Here is a 20,270-nt window from a genome sequence, read left to right as displayed (position 1 = left end):
TTGGTCTAGGATGGGGCCTAGGCCTATGTATTATTAATTTTATTTTTTGGAAAGCTCCCCAGGTGATGCTAATGTACAGCTGGAATTGAATCTGGTTTCAACTCAGAATTTCTATATAATAAAACCATGCATCATGACAAACTGTAAGCACTACAGTGGGAAAATTATTACTTCTCTAGGTCTTCATCCGGCAGAGTCCTTAGAATTTTTATTGGAATATGATGTTTGTCACTCAAATTCCTATTTAAAAAATGCTTTCTGGAACTCTGCTCTAGCAGCTATATAAGATAGACTTTGTATGTAGGATAAATCTCCTGTTACTTACATAATTCAGTCCTGATGTTTTTCCCTTTCCTTTGCTCATTCTTTCTATTCTTCCCAAGAGGAAGGTCAGCTGGTTAAGAGTATCAGAACATCATCCTTGTTATCCCTTTTTTAACTTGGGTTCATGGTTCAGGCATATACTAGGAATGGAGCTGACAACATGCACTGGTTTCTCTCCTAATGGTGTAGAGGCCACAGGAAGTTTCACTGGACCTAGGGATGGCAGTGTCCTACATTTCTCCAGACCTGGCACAGAGAAGAGACCCCAAGTCACTGAGAAGTACTTTACTGATGCCAATCATTCCTCAGAACAGATGGGGAAACTGAGTCTCAGAGGAAACCTGAATTGCAGCCCTCTCTTGGACACTGACCTCAAGTATTACTTTGGGCCTTGGAAAAGTCACTTGGATCCTTTGGATAGCAGTTTTCATCATCTACAGCAATCAAGAAGTTGAACTGGAAGATTGCTAAGTCACTTTTTATTTCTAAAATTCTGTGATTCCAGTTAACCAGTATTTATAAAAGTGTGGAACATTATAAAAGCACATAAAAGTCCAGAACACTATAAAAGCACATAAAAGTCTATCCAGAGAGAAGGGTGGAGGACCCCTCATCAATACTATTTTTATTACCTTCTTCCTAGATTTTACCAGGTGTCATTTTCACTTTTAATATTAAGGCTGTGGGACTTAGTTAATCATTTTTTAAATACTGAGCTATCAACAGATGGCAGGCTGAATACAAATATACCACAAACAAACATTTGGTCCTGAAGAAAATCAAGAACTGGAGTTCATTTCCCCTTCTCATTTGGGTTCAATACTCTGTGGTCTTTCTTTTTATTGCCCATGCCTCCAAATTGGCTGTTTGTGTTCCAAGATAGATCAGTTCCAAAGTTGGTTACAAACTTTCCGTACTTTTTATTTTTTTTAACCAGCCAATTCCTCTTGGTTCACATAACAGAAGAGTGCATCATCACTTGCAACTTTAGTTAAAGCAATGGTGTTAATAAGGTCTAGCTAAATAGAAAATGCTCAGACTTTCTGAGTGCTGACAGTTGTCAAATTCACCTAGTTCATATGGCCACATTTCTGAAGTTCTTTTTAACAGCCCATCTGTGAGCAATAGGATCAGATGACTAAGAACTACAGGGCAGAAGCACTATGACTTTGAATCAGATTTTCCCATTACCCAGCTATAGAGTCTGTTTCTCTCTGACCCATATAAAGTTCAGCATTTAAGACCCTATGTGATTTTAATCCCATCGCTTAGCACCCTGGCTGTATGAATATGAAGGAAAACATGAATTTGTTCGAATTCCAGACGCCCTGAACATTCTCTGGGAACTCATCAGCTCCCTAAGCTAAAGCTATGGGTTTAAACCTAAATCTAACTCTGTAGGTTTCAACCTAAATTTCATGATAAACAAAAACTGAATAGATCTGTCTTCCCTGTCTTTGATCATTCTTTTTCCAAAATTACTATGACTGCATTAGAACAATAGAATGCAGTCAACAAATGCAATCACTAGCCCCTGGCCAGATAACACATTCCAAACTTTATCTCCTAAAGGAGATTTTATCAAGTTTGTGCTCTTATAAATAGGAGAAAGAGAGAACTATAACTTGGCAAATGGAAGCGTTCATTAATTTATCCATTTATTCAACAAACATTAATTTAGTATCTACTATATTCCAGGGAGCTTATAACCTAGCAGCAGAAATAACCTCACACACACAATCAAACCATTAAATAAGTGTAGGGTATGTTGGATGAAAAAAATGGTCTGGTCTAAATTCAAGAGGTTAGTGATTTGGGGAGGGGCAAAAAAGTTGGTTCTTCTGTTACCTTAAAAGTAAGGAAGTGTACCACAGAAAGACATCACTCCTCCTTAATAATGATTGTTGAGCAAGCTTGAGCAGCCAGAAGCCATCCCTATTTCATTTGCACTGTCCCCTTTTCAAAAACACTCGTACCCAAATCATAGATCCTATCCTGGTTCTGTTTCTTCATTTCATTTATTCCATCCTTAAAAAGTAGGTACTTCATAACTATTGAATAAACTCACAAGGCCACAGTACTGTAAACCAAAAGTGCCTGAAATAAATATGCAAGTATTCTAGGCTATAAATGTTTCTAAAGTTTAGGTTACAGCCTCATCAAATTGTATTCTGATTTTTCTAGAGCAGCAGATTACAACCAGGGATAATTTTTTGCTCCCCTCACAGGGAACATTTGGCAATGTCTGGAGACATTTTTAGTTGTAACAGTTTAGGAGGTGCTACTGGCATCTGGTCGGAGAAGGCAATGGCACCCCACTCCAGTACTCTTGCCTGGAAAATCCCATGGACAGAGGAGGCTGCAGTCCATGGGGTCACTGAGGGTCGGACACGACTGAGCGACTTCACTTTCACTTTCACGCATTGGAGAAGGAAATGGCAACCCATTCCAGTGTTCTTGCCTGGAGAATCCCAGGGATGGGGGAGCCTAGTGGGGCTGCTGTCTCTGGGGTGGCACAGAGTCAGACATGACTGAAGCACCTTAGCAGCAGCAACTGGCATCTGGTGGTTAGAAGACAGGAATGTTGAGAGTCACACTACAGTGCCCAGGACAACCCCCCAACCCTCACCCTAACAACAAAGAACTAGCTGACCCAAAATGCCAACAGTGCCCAGATGAAGAAATCCTGTAAGAGAGATTGGAAGTTGTGTATTGGGAGCCACATAATGGGCAGTGATTATCCTTGCTTAGGCCCTACAAGGACCCTAGTGTAAATCCCTTTCCTCACTAGCCATGCATTGTTCAAACCTGCAGAGATTTATTTCATTCATTTTCTATTTGTTTAATAAACAGACTGGAAGCACTGGAGGGAAAAATAGTCCAGCAGTGAAGTAAGATGAAAGCTATTAGTAACCCTAGTTTGACTTAAGTGAATAGTAGGAAACAACATCTGCCATCAGGAAGTGAGTTGTAGAAACTGAAAAAAAAAAGTTAAGAGTGTTTAAAAAGCTCTGGTTCAAACAAATGTCTATGTGAACCAATGGGTAGCTTGAAAACAGTGAAGACATTTCCGTTTCTTATGTCTTTGATAGAATGGAAAGAGCTTTTATTTTCTTTAGCGTGGTAATCATTCATATTTATCCTATGACATGCCCTAAAAGCTTAAAGAATAACAAACTCCCAAGGGTAAACACAGAATTTTGTGAGCGAGTGAGACCTCTGGATGAATCCTTATCATTGTATGCTTGGATAAAACAAGATTTCCATGCATTAAACAGTACAAGACTTTCTATTTGGGAAGTAAGCTTCCACCACTTTGAAGGGCTCTAGCTACTTCTCAAGGATAATAAACATAAACTCCCCCAAGGTATGACTCCTTCCCCATTCAAGTTCAGCGCTCTAGTCTCAGTGCGCCTATCACCAGCCCTTGCTTAGCTTATTTGTACACTGTTGGCTGTTTCATGTCATTTATTTGGTAATACTTGACATCAACAAGTGCCACCAAATACATCAATACCAGAAGCCTGAAAATTTAAAAAGAATCAAAACACATGCAGCCTGCTTTGTACCCAGCCATCTGAAGCTAGGTACTTTTTGTAATAATGAAAATGTGAGGTCATGTGGGTGGGAGAGATGGTTCCAGATTCCTGAAAAAGGCTCATGGTCAACTGGTCTCAGGTGCACCAAATGTGGTTTTAGGTTCCTGCCTGTGATCCCAAGAAGAAAGAGTACTCCCCTTATTCAAGGAGGTATAAAAATGCTATCGAACCCCCAAATCATCTCATCATCAAGGACAGTTTTTAACAATTTCAGAAGGATGTATATTCATTTCAAAGGAATGCCTTAAAAAGTATCACAAACTAGGGGCTTAAAGCAATAGAAATTTACTGTCTCATGGTTCTAGAGGCTAGCTGTCCAAAATCAACATGTCAGCAAGACCACGTGCCCTTTGAAACCTGCAGGGGAATCCATCCTTATCTCTTCCTAACTTCTCCTGGTTTTCTGGCCATCTTTGGCATTCCTTGGTGTGCAGCTGCATAACTTCAATCAATACCATGGCCTTCTTGTGTCTTCACATTACACCATCTTCTTAGAAGGATGCCTGCCATCTCAGATGGGGAGTCCACTCTACACCAGAGTGACCTCATCCTAATTACATCTACAAGATCCTGTCTCCAAATAAGGTCACTTTCCAAGGTACTGGGGATTCAGACTTCAATATATTTTTTGACAGGGAACACAATTCCAGGCACAACAGGATGTAAACTATGAATGTATATTTTTTTTTTACCAAAACAGGGAAATTTAACTTTAATACAAACTCAAGGATCATTTATACTCCCTCCTACAAAGAGCAAAAGATGGAGATACCTGGTGGCTCTCTTCAGCCTAAAGGTGAAAAGAAAGAAAGAATAAGGCAAAAAGGAATTAATCTAAAGCAAAGTCGTGTCTACCTGGTGTGCTGCCACTTTCAGACACATCCGTGGACTCAGTCAGCTGGAGTACCTTCTCCCCCAGGGCAGGTATGCTTCAAGTTTATAATAAACTCCAGAAGGCTAATGCACATGCAAGAGATGAACTAATTCTTATTTGCTCAATGGCAGAATGCAGAATAAGCACCCACCCGCACAAAATGATTTCAGGAATGCCAAGAGGGTCTATCGTTCCAAAAGAGCTCTTCCATCCTCCCAGCACTGTTACTGAAATGCCTGACACTTCCCCACTTCTCCTGGTTTGGGTGCCTGGGCCAGAAGCTCCCAATATAGTATTGACCAGTGCCCTTGACACTGTTCCGACTATTTTGCCTAAGTTATTTAATACACAGAATAATCCTATGAAGTAGATACTGTTGTACCTACAATTTACAGGTAAGAAAGTAAGGCACAGGGAGATTTAATAATCTTAGCAAAGCTGAGATCCAAAGTGGCCCCCAAGCTATCAACCATGTTACCATATTACCTTTCAACAGTTGGGAGAAACACAGTACCTAACTTACTATCATGCCCACTTAGATCAGAGTGTTAGGATATTTAATCCTCTCAATAGAGAACTAAGACAGCAGTTTTTTTTTGTTTTTCAAACTGTCTTTCCTGTGCAACTTGTATCAAAATGAGGGAAGAGGTACACACACCTGGACTCTACCCTCAGACACAACTGATTCAGAATCTCAGTGGCCAAAAATCTGCATTTTGACAGACAAATGAGTGGATTAATGTTTGAGAACCACTGGCCCTACAGGAACGGAATAGGGAAAAGTCCAATGTTAAGGTTAACTAGAAAAAGCCACAGAGAGGTGACAAGGCAATGGGGACCCCGTAATCAATGGTTGAATGACTCAGGGGGTCCTGAGCAGAGAAGAACTTGGTTGCTGGAGAGGAAGGTAATGCTGAACATGGAGGTTTGATAGCAGAAGTAGACCAGCCACAGCCTCTGACTTGGATGCACATGCCCTGTCCTGTTAGAAATGGTTGTTTGCTGAGTCAGGACAGCATTTTCTTGTTCATTTGGATGAAAAGCATGGTTGCAGGCAAGGGAGACCAACCAGTGCACATAGATTTAGAAATTCTTATTCTGACTCTATTTGAATGAGCAGGGTTTCATAAACAGAATGAGAACTGGTGTGAGATTAAAGTAAGTGATATGATGGAGGATCCAAGAGACTAAAGTCCTGTGTTTGGTTCAGTCACTGATTATAGCCTCCCTGAGGCTCAGGCTCTTGATCTGTAAAATGGGGGAAATAACACCTGCTTTGAAGGTCCTCACATACAGGATGTGAACTCATTGAGACATAGTACTCTATTATTGCTATTCCAAGGCCCCTAAAAATCTCTTGACTCAGAATATATGTGCCACACTCATTCCCTAAGACCATTAATAACACAACAAAGGGCAACTGGAAATGATGCTCTGCCTTACTCTGTGCATCCCCCTATGCCTCTGCCAGGAAAGACAACATAGTCACCTAAATTCATTCTAAAGTACAGATTGCACTGTAGGCCTCCTGCACTGGAGAAACACATACACGAGGAAAAGTGGAGGCTAAAGACATCAAAAGACATTTTCACTCTTCTTCCCCTATCTCATCCACACTGGTGTGCTCTACTAATTCTCTGAAGAGCTGGACTGCTATTTCTGCTTCTACTTCTGCTTCCCCTCCTCAGCATACTCCAGTACACACCCCCTGCTTTTGCGCCAGATCGGTACAATTATAGTTATTCAGATCATTGCAGCAAAACTCAACCAAGCAACAACATAATCAGTATTTTCTAAATCATTCTTCCTTAAATCTGAAAACTTCTGAGTCCACACTGCCTCCTCCTCTGTAGGAGGAGGCTTTCCTGTCTAGGCTTTCCATGCCTTTCAAGTAACTTGTCCTCCACTTCATTTTGATCAAATCGTGGTATTACAGAGGTATGGTAAAAAAGAATATAATTTTGAATAAAATAAGATACCAAAAAAATCGATAAATAAAAATGTACTTGTGAAATCAGGATTAGAATTCATAGTAGATAATATGATGGTTAATGTATGCCTACATCCTTTCGATAGCTATTTATATCACCTTTAAAATATATATATTGATGCAATATCTGCTAATTAATGTACGCATAATACTATTAGGAACTGTGGAGGATACCAAGATGGATGTAGTGGACACCAACTTGCCCTAGATCCTGGTTTGCTCCATTCATTCTTTAGTTAAGTGACCTTTTCTTTTCAGGGAAATAAAAGACTATTTTCTATTCTTATTATGAAAATAACCTAGAACTTTACAAGTTTGTGAAGAGAAGCAGATGAGTGAAATAGGACGCTAAATGTGTATAATATCTATTCTGAGGTCTCTGTAATGTCCAAGAAGCAATCCAGAGGGAGAGACTCAAGGGTTCCAGCTAGAAGCCCAGGTCAAGGACTACAGGTCCCCTTTGCACTCTTCCCTGTACACCCAGCCCTCTCCTGTCACTCACAGAAGTATGCAAATACCCACCTTTCTGTTCTCCAGTTTGAAACTCTGATTACTAACGCAGCCCTCTCCCTTTAGGTCCAAAGGCAACCCAGTGCTCTCCCACAGGGTGAAGTTGCCAGCACCTGTTATCCCAAGGCAATCCAAGAACACTTCAATGTTCCCACCCTTGGTTTAAATTCTTCCTAGTTCTCTGTGTAGATTCTCTGGAAGTCCAAACAATCACAAGCATTAAGGATACAATATAGGCCTCCTCTTTTCAGTTGAGGCTGCAAGAACACTGCAGCTTTCACTGCCGCTTTTTCCCCTCAGTGATGCCAGTTCAGTTCAATAAACAAATGGATATTTGCCTTTGCCCCTGAGAAAACACATAGGCATTAGGGCAGAGTTCCTGTGTTCTGATAACATTTAATTGTGCTAGTTCTCAACCCTCTCTACACCCACACACTCATGGACCACATTTATTCCACTGACTTCAAAGGCCATTCAACATGTTGGAAATATGTGTGAGAACACTGAGGGGAGTTTGAAATTAGTTTCAACCCTCTTTCTGTATGTGTGGGCTTGGTTCATGCAGTAGGTAGGATTTTAGAAGTACATATTTGATTTTTAAAACATTCATTTGTTTATACTGGGTTTAAAATCATAAAAAATAAATCAGGATTTCTATTGCCAGTCTTTGTGTTTTTCATAATAAATAACAGTCATTCATCCTTGTCCAATAAATATTTATAGGTTTAAATTAGGGAAAGCTTTTCAAGAGAATTTCCATTCATTCTTTATCCACCAACTTCCATATGCCAGCAAGCACAGGAGGAGTTTCAGGAAAGAAGCAGGAAGCAGACTAGGGCTTCCAGGCACAGAGGGAAGAGAGTATTGACAACAGAAAGAAGCTGTCATTAAATCCATACAGATGTTGTCATTCACTAGTTCACTTTTTGTATAAGATTCACCAGGCCCATCCCAGAGAGTGTGATCTAAGTCTGAAAGGAGCCTAAGAATCTGCATTTTAACACATCCCTTCCTCCCTCCCATTAACCTTTGCCACACTACCCCTGTGCTGGTGCATTCAACACATATGCAAAAGTCCAGATTCAGTGGCATGTCTTCAGGGTGGAGCTGACTCTTAGTCTTTGGTGCATATCTGGGTAGAAATCCAAGCACATTAGCAATATGAGCTGATAACACTATCAACTGTGCACAATTTTTCTAATACTCAGTTTAATATGAATTGTTGAAAGTTTAAAATGCTCTATTTCCTTCTCATATATTTCTGGACTTTGCTCCAGGACCAAATTGCAGGATATTTATATACACTCAGTTCTGAAAGAGATGGGAATACCAGATCACCTGACCTGCCTCTTGAGAAACCTATATGCAGGTCAGGAAGAAACAGTTAGAACTGGACATGGAACAACAGACTGGTTCCAAACAGGAAAAGGAGTATGTCAAGGCTGTATATTGTTACCCTGCTTATTTAACTTATATGCAGAGTACATCATGAGAAACACTGGACTAGAAGAAACACAAGCTGGAATCAAGATTGCTGGGAGAAATATCAATAACCTCAGATATGCAGATGACACCACCCTTATGGCAGAAAGTGAACAGGAACTCAAAAGCCTCTTGTTGAAAGAGGAGAGTGAAAAAGTTGGCTTAAAGCTCAACATTCAGAAAATGAAGATCATGGTATCTGGTCCCATCACTTCATGGGAAATAGATGGGGAAACAGTGGAAACAGTGTCAGACTTTATTTTGGGGGGCTCCAAAATCACTGCAGATGGTGATTGCAGCCATGAAATTAAAAGACGCTTACTCCTTGGAAGGAAAGTTATGACCAACCTAGATAGCTTATTCAAAAGCAGAGACATTACTTTGCCAACAAAGGTCTGTCTAGTCAAGGCTATGGTTTTTCCAGTGGTCATGTATGGATGTGAGAGTTGGACTGTGAAGAAAGCTGAGCGCTGAAGAATTGATGCTTTTGAACTGTGGTGTTGGAGAAGACTCTTGAGAGTCCCTTGGACTGCAAGGAGATCCAACTAGTCCACTCTAAAGGAGATCAGTCCTGGGTGTTCATTGGAAGGACTGATGCTGAAGCTGAAACTCCAATACTTTAGCCACCTCATGCGAAGAGCTGACTCATTGGAAAAGACCCTGATGCTGGGAGGGGTTGACGGCAGGAGGAGAAGGGGACAACAGAGGATGAGATGGCTAGATGGCATCACCGACTTGATGGACATGAGTTTGAGTGAACTCCGGCAGGTGATGGACAGGGAGGCCTGGCGTGCTGAGATTCATGGGGTCGCAAAGAGTCGGACACGACTGAGTGACTGAACTGAACTGACTGACTGTGTATATTTTTCTATAAGCATGAAAATGGAATTATATAAGAAAAAGAATAATATAATGAAAAATAAAACATGATCATCAAAATAAAGGTGGTTTGTTTTAGAATTATATTAGTCATCTATAGCTGCATAACCAACGGCCTCAAAATTCAGTGGCTTAGTATAGCAAATATTTAAATCATCTAACAGTGTATTTGAAAACCAAATGTGACTTAGCTGAATGGTTCTGTACAGGGCCTTCCACAGGATTTAATCCACGTGGCAGGGCTGGAGTTTGTCTCAAAGCCCAAATGGGGAAAGCCCCACTTCCAAGCTCACTCACATGGCCACTGGTAGGATTCAGTTCCTCCCAGGCTTCTGGTTTGAGGACTTAGTTCCTCAATGGTTATTGGCAAAAGTTCTGCCTCAGTTAACTTCCTCTCACATCTCTCCAACTTGGCACCTTGCTTTCTGCAGAGCAAGCAAGCAAGAGAGCAAGAAAGAAAGGAAGATGATACCATGGTCTTTTGTAACCTGATCATGGAAGTGACTACTCCATCATTTTTGCCACATTTTATTATTTAGAAGCAAATCAACAAATCCAGCCCACTCTAAAGTGTGGGGAACGTTATACAAAGGCATAAATACCAAGAAGTAGAGGAGGAGGAATCACTGGGAGCCATCTCAGATGTTGTCTATCACAGAACACATGAATCTGCTTTTTTTATTGTCAATTTATCATCCTACTTATGGTTTGCTAAAACTAAATGTAAATGTAAAACAAACTTTTCTGATACAGGTTAGGGAGTGTATTCTGGGGTAGAGTATAGTAGTACTGAAAAGATTCTGAAGTTACTAATTGAATTTAGGTTTCTAAATGAGGAGTTGTACACCTACAATGCTAACCAAAAGGAAAGAGTGTTAGTTACTATATCACTTCAGAATGCTTTCTGATATAGGTAACCAAAAATCTGAATAGCTGTGGCTTAAAAATAAAAGCATAAGGAGATGTCTAGAGGCAGATAGCTGTTGAATTGTTTCAGTAGATTGGCAGCACAAAAGCAGCATCTTCTTCTGTTCTCTTGGTCTTTTAATTATATATGTCAGCTCATGGTCAAAAGATGACTTCTCTACATTAAGGCGATACATCATTTTGTAAGTAGGAAGAAAAGGGCAAAGGGCCATACCAAATGCCTCTGTTTCATTTCATAAGACAGATAAAGCTTTCCGGAAGTCTAGCCCAGCAGACTTCCACGTAATCTCGTTGGCTAGAACAGGGTCACATGTCTACTCTAAACTGACCACTTGACAAGGAGACTAAGATTACCATGGCAAGTCTAAACCATCTATAACTTATCTCTAAGATAAAAGAATTATTTCCATGACCTGAACAAATGAAGGCTCACTGGCAGAAAAGTGGGACTGTGGGTGTCAGGCAGACAACACACATCTTCTATAAACATCTTGTTTGTTATTATTTATGTGTTCCATATATCCAGTATAATCACAGTTTCATAATTTTATCACAATTTTCACAAAAATCTAAAATGATATTTTCTCATGGAAACAGAATAGACAAGCATCTTTGCTTATTAAATCCCAAATGTACTTAAAAGTTTCCTTCTTGGAAATTCTTTATCCAGAAATAAAATGTCCAAATTTTGAGACAAAAAATATGAGCCCATGTTTTTTAATCCTGTGTACATGGAAAACTCTTTTTTTAATATTTCCATCACATACACTTAACAAAATGACTTACTGCACTAGCCAACAACTGTTATTAAAACACGGTGAGACAGATTGCTTTTCTTGACGTCTGCTGCTAGATTTTTGCTAACTTATGTTTCAAAAATTATAGCATCATAAGTCAATGTTGTACAAAAGTATTTAATGACATTTATAAAAATCTAATAACGTAAACTCTTGACTCCTTATAAAGCATCTATTAAGACATACAAATACTGAAGTTTATTTATGCCTTTGATTTTGAAGTCTGATTCTTGCCAGAAGGGCAACTTGTTCCATAGTTTACAGAACAGAAAATCAGCTCATGGAGGAGCAGCTCAACCTCATCTGAAGCATCCCCATTCTAAGAAACTAAATGGCACCTGCATGTCTTGGTTTTTGTGTTTGTCCAAAAGGAAACCTCTAATTCTTACTCTGCTCCACATTTATGTGAGCAAATACAGTTCTCTCTGAGTAACACCTGCTCTGAGACTTCCTCTAGAGGGGTAAGAAGGTCATGTCCCTGAGGAATGGGACTCCAGAGTGACAGCTTTGATGAGGGATAAATCAAACCAATGATGCATATGAACAATGAGCACACTAGAGATAATTAGAAAAAGGCACCACTTTTCATTCAATGATGTTCAAATTCACATTCAAGCCTAGTTGCCTTTTTCATTGGCTATGGAATGTAGCATCCAGATGATGAAGGGTGTGTGGTGATAGCAGACAGTATTGGAAAAGCCCAGGAAAGTTTCTAAGCCTGAATTCCAAGCCTGTGCCTGCCATTAAGTGGAAAAGTATTCTTGATTTGGTCATCTGACAGCTTTGTCCATCAATTTCTCCCTCTCAAATGGATCTCTTTCTCTTTAAGAATCCCTTCAGATTTAAGATTTATGAATTTGAATTTAAATTTAAAGATTTATGAATTTAAGAATCTATGAATCTGCTAACGCAACTATGCTTGGATGGAATAGTGAACTGCCTTTAAATGGAATGACTGATTACTAACAGAATTTTGTTGGGTTCAATCGATTATGAATGTTTCAAAATGTATAATGAAGATATTTTTCAAAATATTCCCTCTGGTTTTCACCTATTCACTCTAAATAGGTATACAGAAATGTCTATATTCATGCTGAGAAAAGGACATTTCTCCTAACCTCACACAGTGATATATTTCAAGTCTATGTCTTAGAAGACAATGAGAGACTTACAGGAGACCTAGAGATAGGAATGGGGTAGGCAGAGAAGGGACATAAGGAGAAAGATGTACATTCATAGGGAAATAGTGTGGAGGGCAGGGGTGAATCTAGGCCTGGGAATCAGGAAATTAGAGTTCTAATTTCAGCTTTTCCACTGATTTACTTGGGACCTTGAGAAATCTGGTCCATTTAAATTGTGCCTCAGTTTCCTTATCTACCAATTAGAGAGAGAGTTCTTGGCTAGGTGCCCAGGATTGTGAGAACATGATGTGCAGGGCCATGGAAATTCAGTCAGTACCAAAAAGGCAAAACATCCTAGTTACTAGATGTCCTAACTTAAAATAGAAACATTAACAAGAGTAATTTCTTTAATAATCAAAATGTGAATGTTTTAGGAAGCATATCATTCTGGGTGAAAATTAAGCAAACAGGTCTAATTAGAAGAGCTTATAGTCCCAGGGATACGAAAGCAAAAGGAAGTTAGACTTGAAGAAGGACAAGTTCCAGTTTTGCCCCTTATCATCCATGTGACCTTGGGTAATTTCTTAACCTCCAACAGTAGCCTCATTATGTAAAATGAGAATAATGGCACGTACCTCAGAGGTTGTGGTAAAGATGATTACAGATGGAAGTTAGTTCTTTTGAAGCGCTGATGAGGTTTGAATTTACATCCACCATGTACTTTGCAACTGACAGTTTCTCTTATTTCCATTGCCTATTTAAAACTGTAGTCACCCAGAACAAGTAATTTTTAACGATGTTTATTGAGTATTTACTATATTGAAATGCTCTATCCCCATGCCAAGCACTTTGCATAAATTTTCTCATGTCCTCCTCACAAATGCCTATCAATATTACTATTACTGTTGCAGAAATGGAAGTAGAGAGAAACTAAAGATTATTTCTGGCTTCACTGTGTTTCTTTAACCTGCCTTTTCTCTTTTCAACTGCCTTTTCTCTCTTCAACTGACTTTACTCTTATTTTAAGCCATGTTACATTCTTAAGACTAAAGCAGCAACTAACTAAGGAATATATTTATATAACATGTTATTTTTGTCATGTTGCTTTCCACCCCTGGAGACTTGCTCTAAATTCACTTGGATATTTGAAGATAAATCATACTCACTGCAGTTTTGGAAAGCATTAAAAAAGTAGCCACTCAAATTTTCTAAGCAACTTAAAACTTAAGAATTTCCAAAATGTTCACTGAAAAAAGCATTTATATTTATGTTTAGAAAAATTAAATTATCAGTAAGAAATCTTACATATATGGCACATGTTTATAGATATTCACTAAGGACCAATTGTGTATATATGTGTATGACCTCATTCTAACACTGTTCTCAGAGACTAGGCTGTGGGAATTCTTACAGTTACCAGAGGGTTAAACTCAATAATCTCTCGCTCTCCCTTTTTTTTTTTTTTCTTTTGGTCAATGTGCCTTTTAATTATGAAATACTAATTGTCTTAGAGAAAATTTGAAAAATATTTTTTCAGCAATGTGGTATTAAAGAATCAATATCTTTCCAATCAGATTGGAAATTCAAATCTAACTCTTCTTATTTACCTGGACAATTTATTAAACTTCACATTTTTCTATTAAATGGCAATAATAAATTACAGAGTTGCTGTGAGTTAAATGAGAACAGCATTTGATCATGATAGCCAGTCAACAAATGTTAGTAACTATCCATTCCCTTGGAAAAGAATCTGTAGGCAAACATGCTTAAATTCTGTTCTGCAAAGAGACAGGAATCCTTGGTTCCTGTAAAGTCCTTACCAGCCTCCTTTGGCAATATACTATTTTCTATAAAAGTGATGGCCCTCTTCTATTAAGTGCCCCCTTCAGGGCATTCATGGACCACCATTGCCCAACCTTTGATTCAGATTAAGAATACCTTGCTCTAGTGCATTCATTTTGACTTCACCAAATCCTCTTACAAAATAGGGTCATCTTTAAAAATAAAATTCTTTGGGGACCTTTCAAAGGAAAAGCACAGACCTTTATTTTTAACAGCTTTGGGAAAATCCAGTACCAGAGCAAAACCCTATAGTAAACAAGTATCTGCACAGAAACTTCACTGAAAGATTGATCTGACTTGCCACACATTTAGAACAATCTTTTAAAACACACAAATGTTTATTTCTGAGTCTAGATCTAAACAGGGAAAGAAAACATTAGAACAACAATAAATTTATTTAACTTCCTTTAGATAACTATGGACATAGCTTTTTTTAAGTATTACATATTCTTAGGACATTGGACAACAGATCAAGAAACAGAATGTTTTAGAAAACAAATATTAACTATTGGTAAGAATCATGTATTTTTTCCAAAAGAAGTTTATTGTGTTTAACCAAAAGTGGCTCCTTGGCACTGAGAGGCTCCATGGAGTCACATAAGTCCTCATTCCTTAATCCTGAGTTTGCCTGGATTGCTGCTGCTGCTGCTGCTAAGTCGTGTCAGTCGTGTCCCACTCTGTGCGACCCCATAGACGGCAGCCCACCAGGCTTCCCCATCCCTGGGATTCTCCAGGCAAGAACACTAGAGTGGGTTGCCATTTCCTTCTCCAGTGCATGAAAGTGAAAAGTGAAAGTGAAGTCCCTCAGTCATGTCCGACTCTTCGCGACCCCATGGACTGCAGCCTTCCAGGCTCCTCCGTCCACAGGATTTTCCAGGCAAGAGTACTGGAGTGGGGTGCCATTGGATTGCTGCTGGCAGTCATCAATGTGTTTATATTTCAAACGACATAAGAGTCCTTCATATAGCTGCCACCACTCTGCAGTTAAACTGGCTCTGTCCTATACTTCTGGTGGTAATTTTTTTACCCCATGCTTTAGTCTATATAATTCTTCCAGATGGATAAAAGCTCCTGAAAATTAATTCTGTGGGAAAGAATGCTATTGGGAAAGCGGCCAGGCCTGCATCCTGTCTCCACCTCTGCTGTGTTTGACTTTAGCAAGCCACCATTATGACTCCGAATCTATGTGTCTTCTTTAGTAAAATGACAAACTACCTTCCCAGATGGTTTGAAACCCTACATCACATGGAGACAATACATGTAGAAGCACTTAACAACAGTTAACTGCTACATGACTACAAACTAATTTGATTATTTTCTGCTGCTGCTGCTGCTAAGTTGCTTCAGTCGTGTCCGACTGTGTGTGACCCCATAGACGGCAGCCCACCAGGCTCCGCTGTCCTTGGGATTCTTCAGGCAAGAACACTGGAGTGGGTTGCCATTTCCTTCTCCAATGCATGAAAGTGAAAAGTGAAAGTGAAGTCACTGAGTCGTGTCCAACTCTCAGCGACTCCATGGACTGCAGCACACCAGGCTCCTCCGTCCATGGGATTTTCCAGGCAGGAGTACTAGAGCGGGGTGCCATTGCCTTCTCCTGATTATTTTCTAGTGGCTACCAAAGGGACTAGTACAGGTGTTGCGTCTACTGCTAAGTTGCCTAAGTGGTGTCTGACTCCTTGCAACCCTATGGACCATTGCCTGCCAGGCTCTTCTGTCTATGAGATTCTCCAGGCAAGAATATTGAAGTGGGTTGCCATGATTTCCTTCAGTGGATCTTCCTGACCCAGGGATTGAACCCACATCTCTTTATGTCTTCTACACTGGCAAATGGTTCTTTACTATTAGCACCACCTGGGAAGCCCCTAGAGAGAGCAGAGGTGACATTAACAGCAAGAAGAAAATTAGGAAGGCAGTTAAGAAAATGTTAAGATAGAACTGTTTTTGAGTTGAAGAAACAGTAAAGTTTTGAATAAAGACAAATTCAACCTGTACTGGGCCACACACGTGGTGCTAGTGGTAAAGAATCTGCTTACCAATGCAGGAGATATAAGAGACGCAGATTCGATTCCTGGGTCAGGAAGATCCCATGGAAGAGGGCATGGCTTTCATCCTTAAAGCTCAAGATTAAGCAGCAATCCAGACAAGCTCCAGTATTCTTGCCTGGAGAATACCATGGACAGAAGAGCCTGGTGGGCTATGATCCATAGGGTTGCAAAGAGTCGGACTCAACTGAAGCAACTTGGCATGCATGTACAACTCTCTCTAGCAGGCAAACCTGAAGCTCAAAGTTCATCTTAGGCTTTTCTCTCTCCTTATCCTTGAAGTAACCAAATCCTGGGGACTCTTCCTTTAACATCCCTGAGATTCATTCTTTTCTTTTTTCATGGTCACTATTACAGTTTTGGCCCTGCCATCTCTAACTTGGGATACTGCAAGAATCTTTCTGCCTTGAGTCTCTTTTCCTTTTCCCCCACCCTAGACACTGCTATCAAATTCATGTTGGTAAATGACTGAATTGGATTGTGCCTGCATTCTTCTGCTCCAACATCTTCAACAGACACCGCCCCCCCCCCCCACCCCTCACCACCTCCATCACCACTGTATATAAAGTAAAACTGAGTCTGGCCTCAACCTTTCTTTTCAGCCATGGCCACACAGGTCTATCTGCCTGTGACACTCCCTGCATCATCCTTCCTTGTCCTGGAGCCTTGATCACAGCGTTTTCCAGATCCCTTCTTCCTTCCTTTCCAAGTCATACCCCATTTTCCAATCCCTGCTCAAATCCCATCACACAATGAAGATTTCTTGAATCCTCAGAGCCCACAATGATCTAATTTCCTGAAGATATTCTACCAGCTGAGTGTTGGAGAGTTGATAATCAGTCATGAACTGCTTCCCAGGTGGGGCTAGTGGTAAAGACCCCACCACCAATGCAGAAGATGTAAAATGTAGGTTCAATCCCTGGGTCAGGAAGATCCCCTGGAGGAGGTCATGGCAACCCACTCATCTTCTTGCCTGGAGAAACCCATGGACAGAGGAGCCTGGTGGGCTACAGCCCATAGGGTTGAAAGAGTCGGATACGACTGAAGTGATTTAGCACATATGAACTAACTACCTCTTAACATTGTTTGTGTAGTTGTCTTGGAATGCAGTTAACTTAGGTCATGTTATTTACATTTTACTGAATGCCTAGTATACTTATCCATATTACTGGGCTTTACTTGAAGGCAAGAATTTTATCATATACCTTTAGTTTTTTCTAGAGCAGCAGTTCTCAACCTTTCACATAGCAAAGAAACACCCAGAGAACATGTTAGAAATCCACCTTGACACTACCCCTAGAGGTCTGGGTGGAGCCCAAATCTGCATTTCCCACAAATTCCGAGTAAGGCTGATGCCGCTGGGTGCCTTTAAGCATTTTACACAGAACCTGTACATAAAAGCTAATATATATTTATGCATACTCAGAAATGGGTTTTTTCTTTTTTCTTCTATTTCAAGCTCATGTTCTGTCACTTCTTTTCAGATTGATTTTGAAGATGTGATTGCAGAACCAGAAGGAACACACAGTTTCGACGGCATCTGGAAGGCCAGCTTCACCACCTTCACTGTGACAAAGTACTGGTTTTACCGTTTGCTGTCTGCCCTCTTTGGCATCCCAATGGCACTCATCTGGGGCATTTACTTTGCCATTCTCTCTTTCCTGCACATCTGGGCAGTTGTACCATGCATTAAGAGTTTCCTGATTGAGATTCAGTGCATCAGCCGTGTCTATTCCATCTACGTCCACACCTTCTGTGACCCACTGTTTGAGGCTATTGGCAAAATATTCAGCAATATCCACATCAACATGCAGAAAGAAATATAAATGACATTTCAAGGATAGAAGTATATATGATTCCTTTTCCCTTTTAATTTTCTCAGTGCCAATTTCAAGTTGCTAGTACAGCAACAACATATGAATGAATTTCCTGGTTCAGAACAAAGATATCAGTCTCTCAGTCTTCATAACTATTATTTTTCTCCTCTGAGCTATTGGGTTGTCTGTGTTGGGGGTTGTCTGAACTTTTAAAATCCATTTAAAATATTTTTCTTTCATTTGGATCATTGTTCTATTGGCTGGGATATGAACCTATTGTTAAAAGATAACTTCAGAGAAATACAAAGAACTGAGGAGGAAAAAAAACTAACAACCTCAACTGCCTGTTCTAAAATGTTGATCATTTTATGGTAAGGGAAGTATTCAAGTATTCCAGGCTATTGTCACTGAGTGTACAGATATGTGGGCAGTTTTAAGCAAACTCTTCCCTCTGAAGTGTTTAGTGAATTGCTGCCATTCACTGTAATGATTCAATGGGATCTAGTGATCTTCATCAAGTTAGAAAACATAATCTGCACATGATCTATTGCCTTACTTTCTTGAAATTTTAACCTGTGATAGATACTTCTATGCCTGGATATTTGTTACATACATGATGACACCTAAGTGCCTTCCTGTTCCCCAGGTTTTCCTTTTAAAATAGGGTCCACCTCATCAACTTTCATTAGGTCAGCAGCCTTCCTGAAGACCAAAATTAGAAAATTCCATTACCTAATTCTTCACACTTATTTTTGACTCCAAGATATGGGATCAAATGAAGTTCATGTCTGTACTTGATCACACAACATCTTTATCCATATTGAGTATGGTCCACATCAGCCCCATTAAATGAATTAAGGTGAATAAATGGGGCCAAGCCCTCTGGGCTGGCAGAAGTGGAAGCCAACTTTCCCTGCCTCTCACTAGCTGAATGAGGTCAGCATGTCTATTCAGCTTCATTTATTTTCAAGAATAATCACGCTTTCCTGACTCCAAACTAATCCATCACCGGGGTGGTTTAGTGGCTGAACATTGTGTTCCCTTTTCAGCTGATCAGTGGGCCTCCGGGGAAGGGCTCATAAAATGGAGGCCATTGTGTGAGACTGTCAGAGTTGTTGCAAATGTGACCCCTTCAAATTAAAGCACTTGCAACTGTCTGTTATGCTGTGACACATGGCCCCTCCCCCTGCCACGAGCTTTGGACTTAAGCCAAGCATCACTTTGCTCAGAGAGAAGATGGGGGAGGAGGCAGTAATAAAATATGGAGGTAATTTTGCTGGAATAAATTCAAATTCTTCTGAATTCAAACTGAGGAATTTTACCTGTAAACCTGAGTCATACAGAAAGCTGCCTGGTACATCCAAAAGCTTTTTATTCCTCCTGCTCATAGTAAGATTCTTCCCTGGGGGACTTTATCTTTAACCTTCAGTTATGCTTTTATTTCCATACACCTGTTGGAATTCTGCTTGGTTTCTTTTTTTGCCTCTTCCAGTTTTCCTGGCACTTTAATCGCCAACCTGTTACCGATTTAGGTTTTTTGCATTAAAACAGACACTGGCATGGACATAGTTTTACTTTTAAACTGTGTACATAACTGAAAATGTACTATACTGAATAATTTTTAAGTGCAAAGATTTTTTTATCTTTATATGAGGAAAATCACTTGGGAAATTGTTTTGTGATTCAATCTGTAAACTGTGTATCCCAAGACATGTCTGTTCTATATAGATGCTTAGTCCCTTGTGCAAATCAAGTGCTGGTCCAAAAGACTGCTGAAATTTTTATATGCTTACTGATATTTTACACTTTTTTTATCTTGCATGTCCTGTAATAAGTCTACACAATAAAAATGTTTAACAATTAAATAGTCAGATTTATTATTTTTCCTCAAAACAGGCCTGCATGTGTTGATTTCTATACTGTGGTGTGTGTGTGTGTAAAGTGCATGTACGTAGAGTCTGTACATATTTGTAGTATGTTTTGAGGGGTGGTGGTCTTCCACTTTTCAACTATTAAAAAGTCACTTAGTTGGGATCTTTCTTCTAAGGTCATCACCATTCATGAGG

General features: G+C 39.8%; 1 protein-coding gene across 7 annotated transcripts in view; it reads left to right on the top strand.

Moving 5' to 3' along the window:
- The window catches only part of CAV1 (caveolin 1), a 37,080-nt gene extending 17,011 nt beyond the window's left edge, over positions 1–20,069 (top strand). For 3 of the 7 annotated variants that reach the window (XM_069587959.1, XM_069587960.1, XM_069587961.1), the window contains exons 4-5: positions 4,624–4,847; positions 17,872–20,069. In XM_069587959.1, the coding sequence (XP_069444060.1) occupies positions 4,624–4,847; positions 17,872–18,213 (566 nt within the window). In that variant the 3' untranslated portion in view covers positions 18,214–20,069. Of the gene's footprint in view, positions 1–2,819; positions 4,522–4,623; positions 4,848–17,871 lie in introns of those variants that run through there. The other 4 variants (XM_069587962.1, XM_069587965.1, XM_069587964.1 and 1 more) reach the window with 2 other exon arrangements.
- Positions 20,070–20,270: the final 201 nt, after the last annotated feature.

Source organism: Ovis canadensis, chromosome 4 (genome assembly GCF_042477335.2).
Source record: "Ovis canadensis isolate MfBH-ARS-UI-01 breed Bighorn chromosome 4, ARS-UI_OviCan_v2, whole genome shotgun sequence".
Classification (NCBI taxonomy): domain Eukaryota; kingdom Metazoa; phylum Chordata; class Mammalia; order Artiodactyla; family Bovidae; genus Ovis; species Ovis canadensis.
The sequence above is the reverse complement of the archived record's forward strand: the minus strand, read 5'-3'. Positions and strand labels throughout refer to the sequence as shown.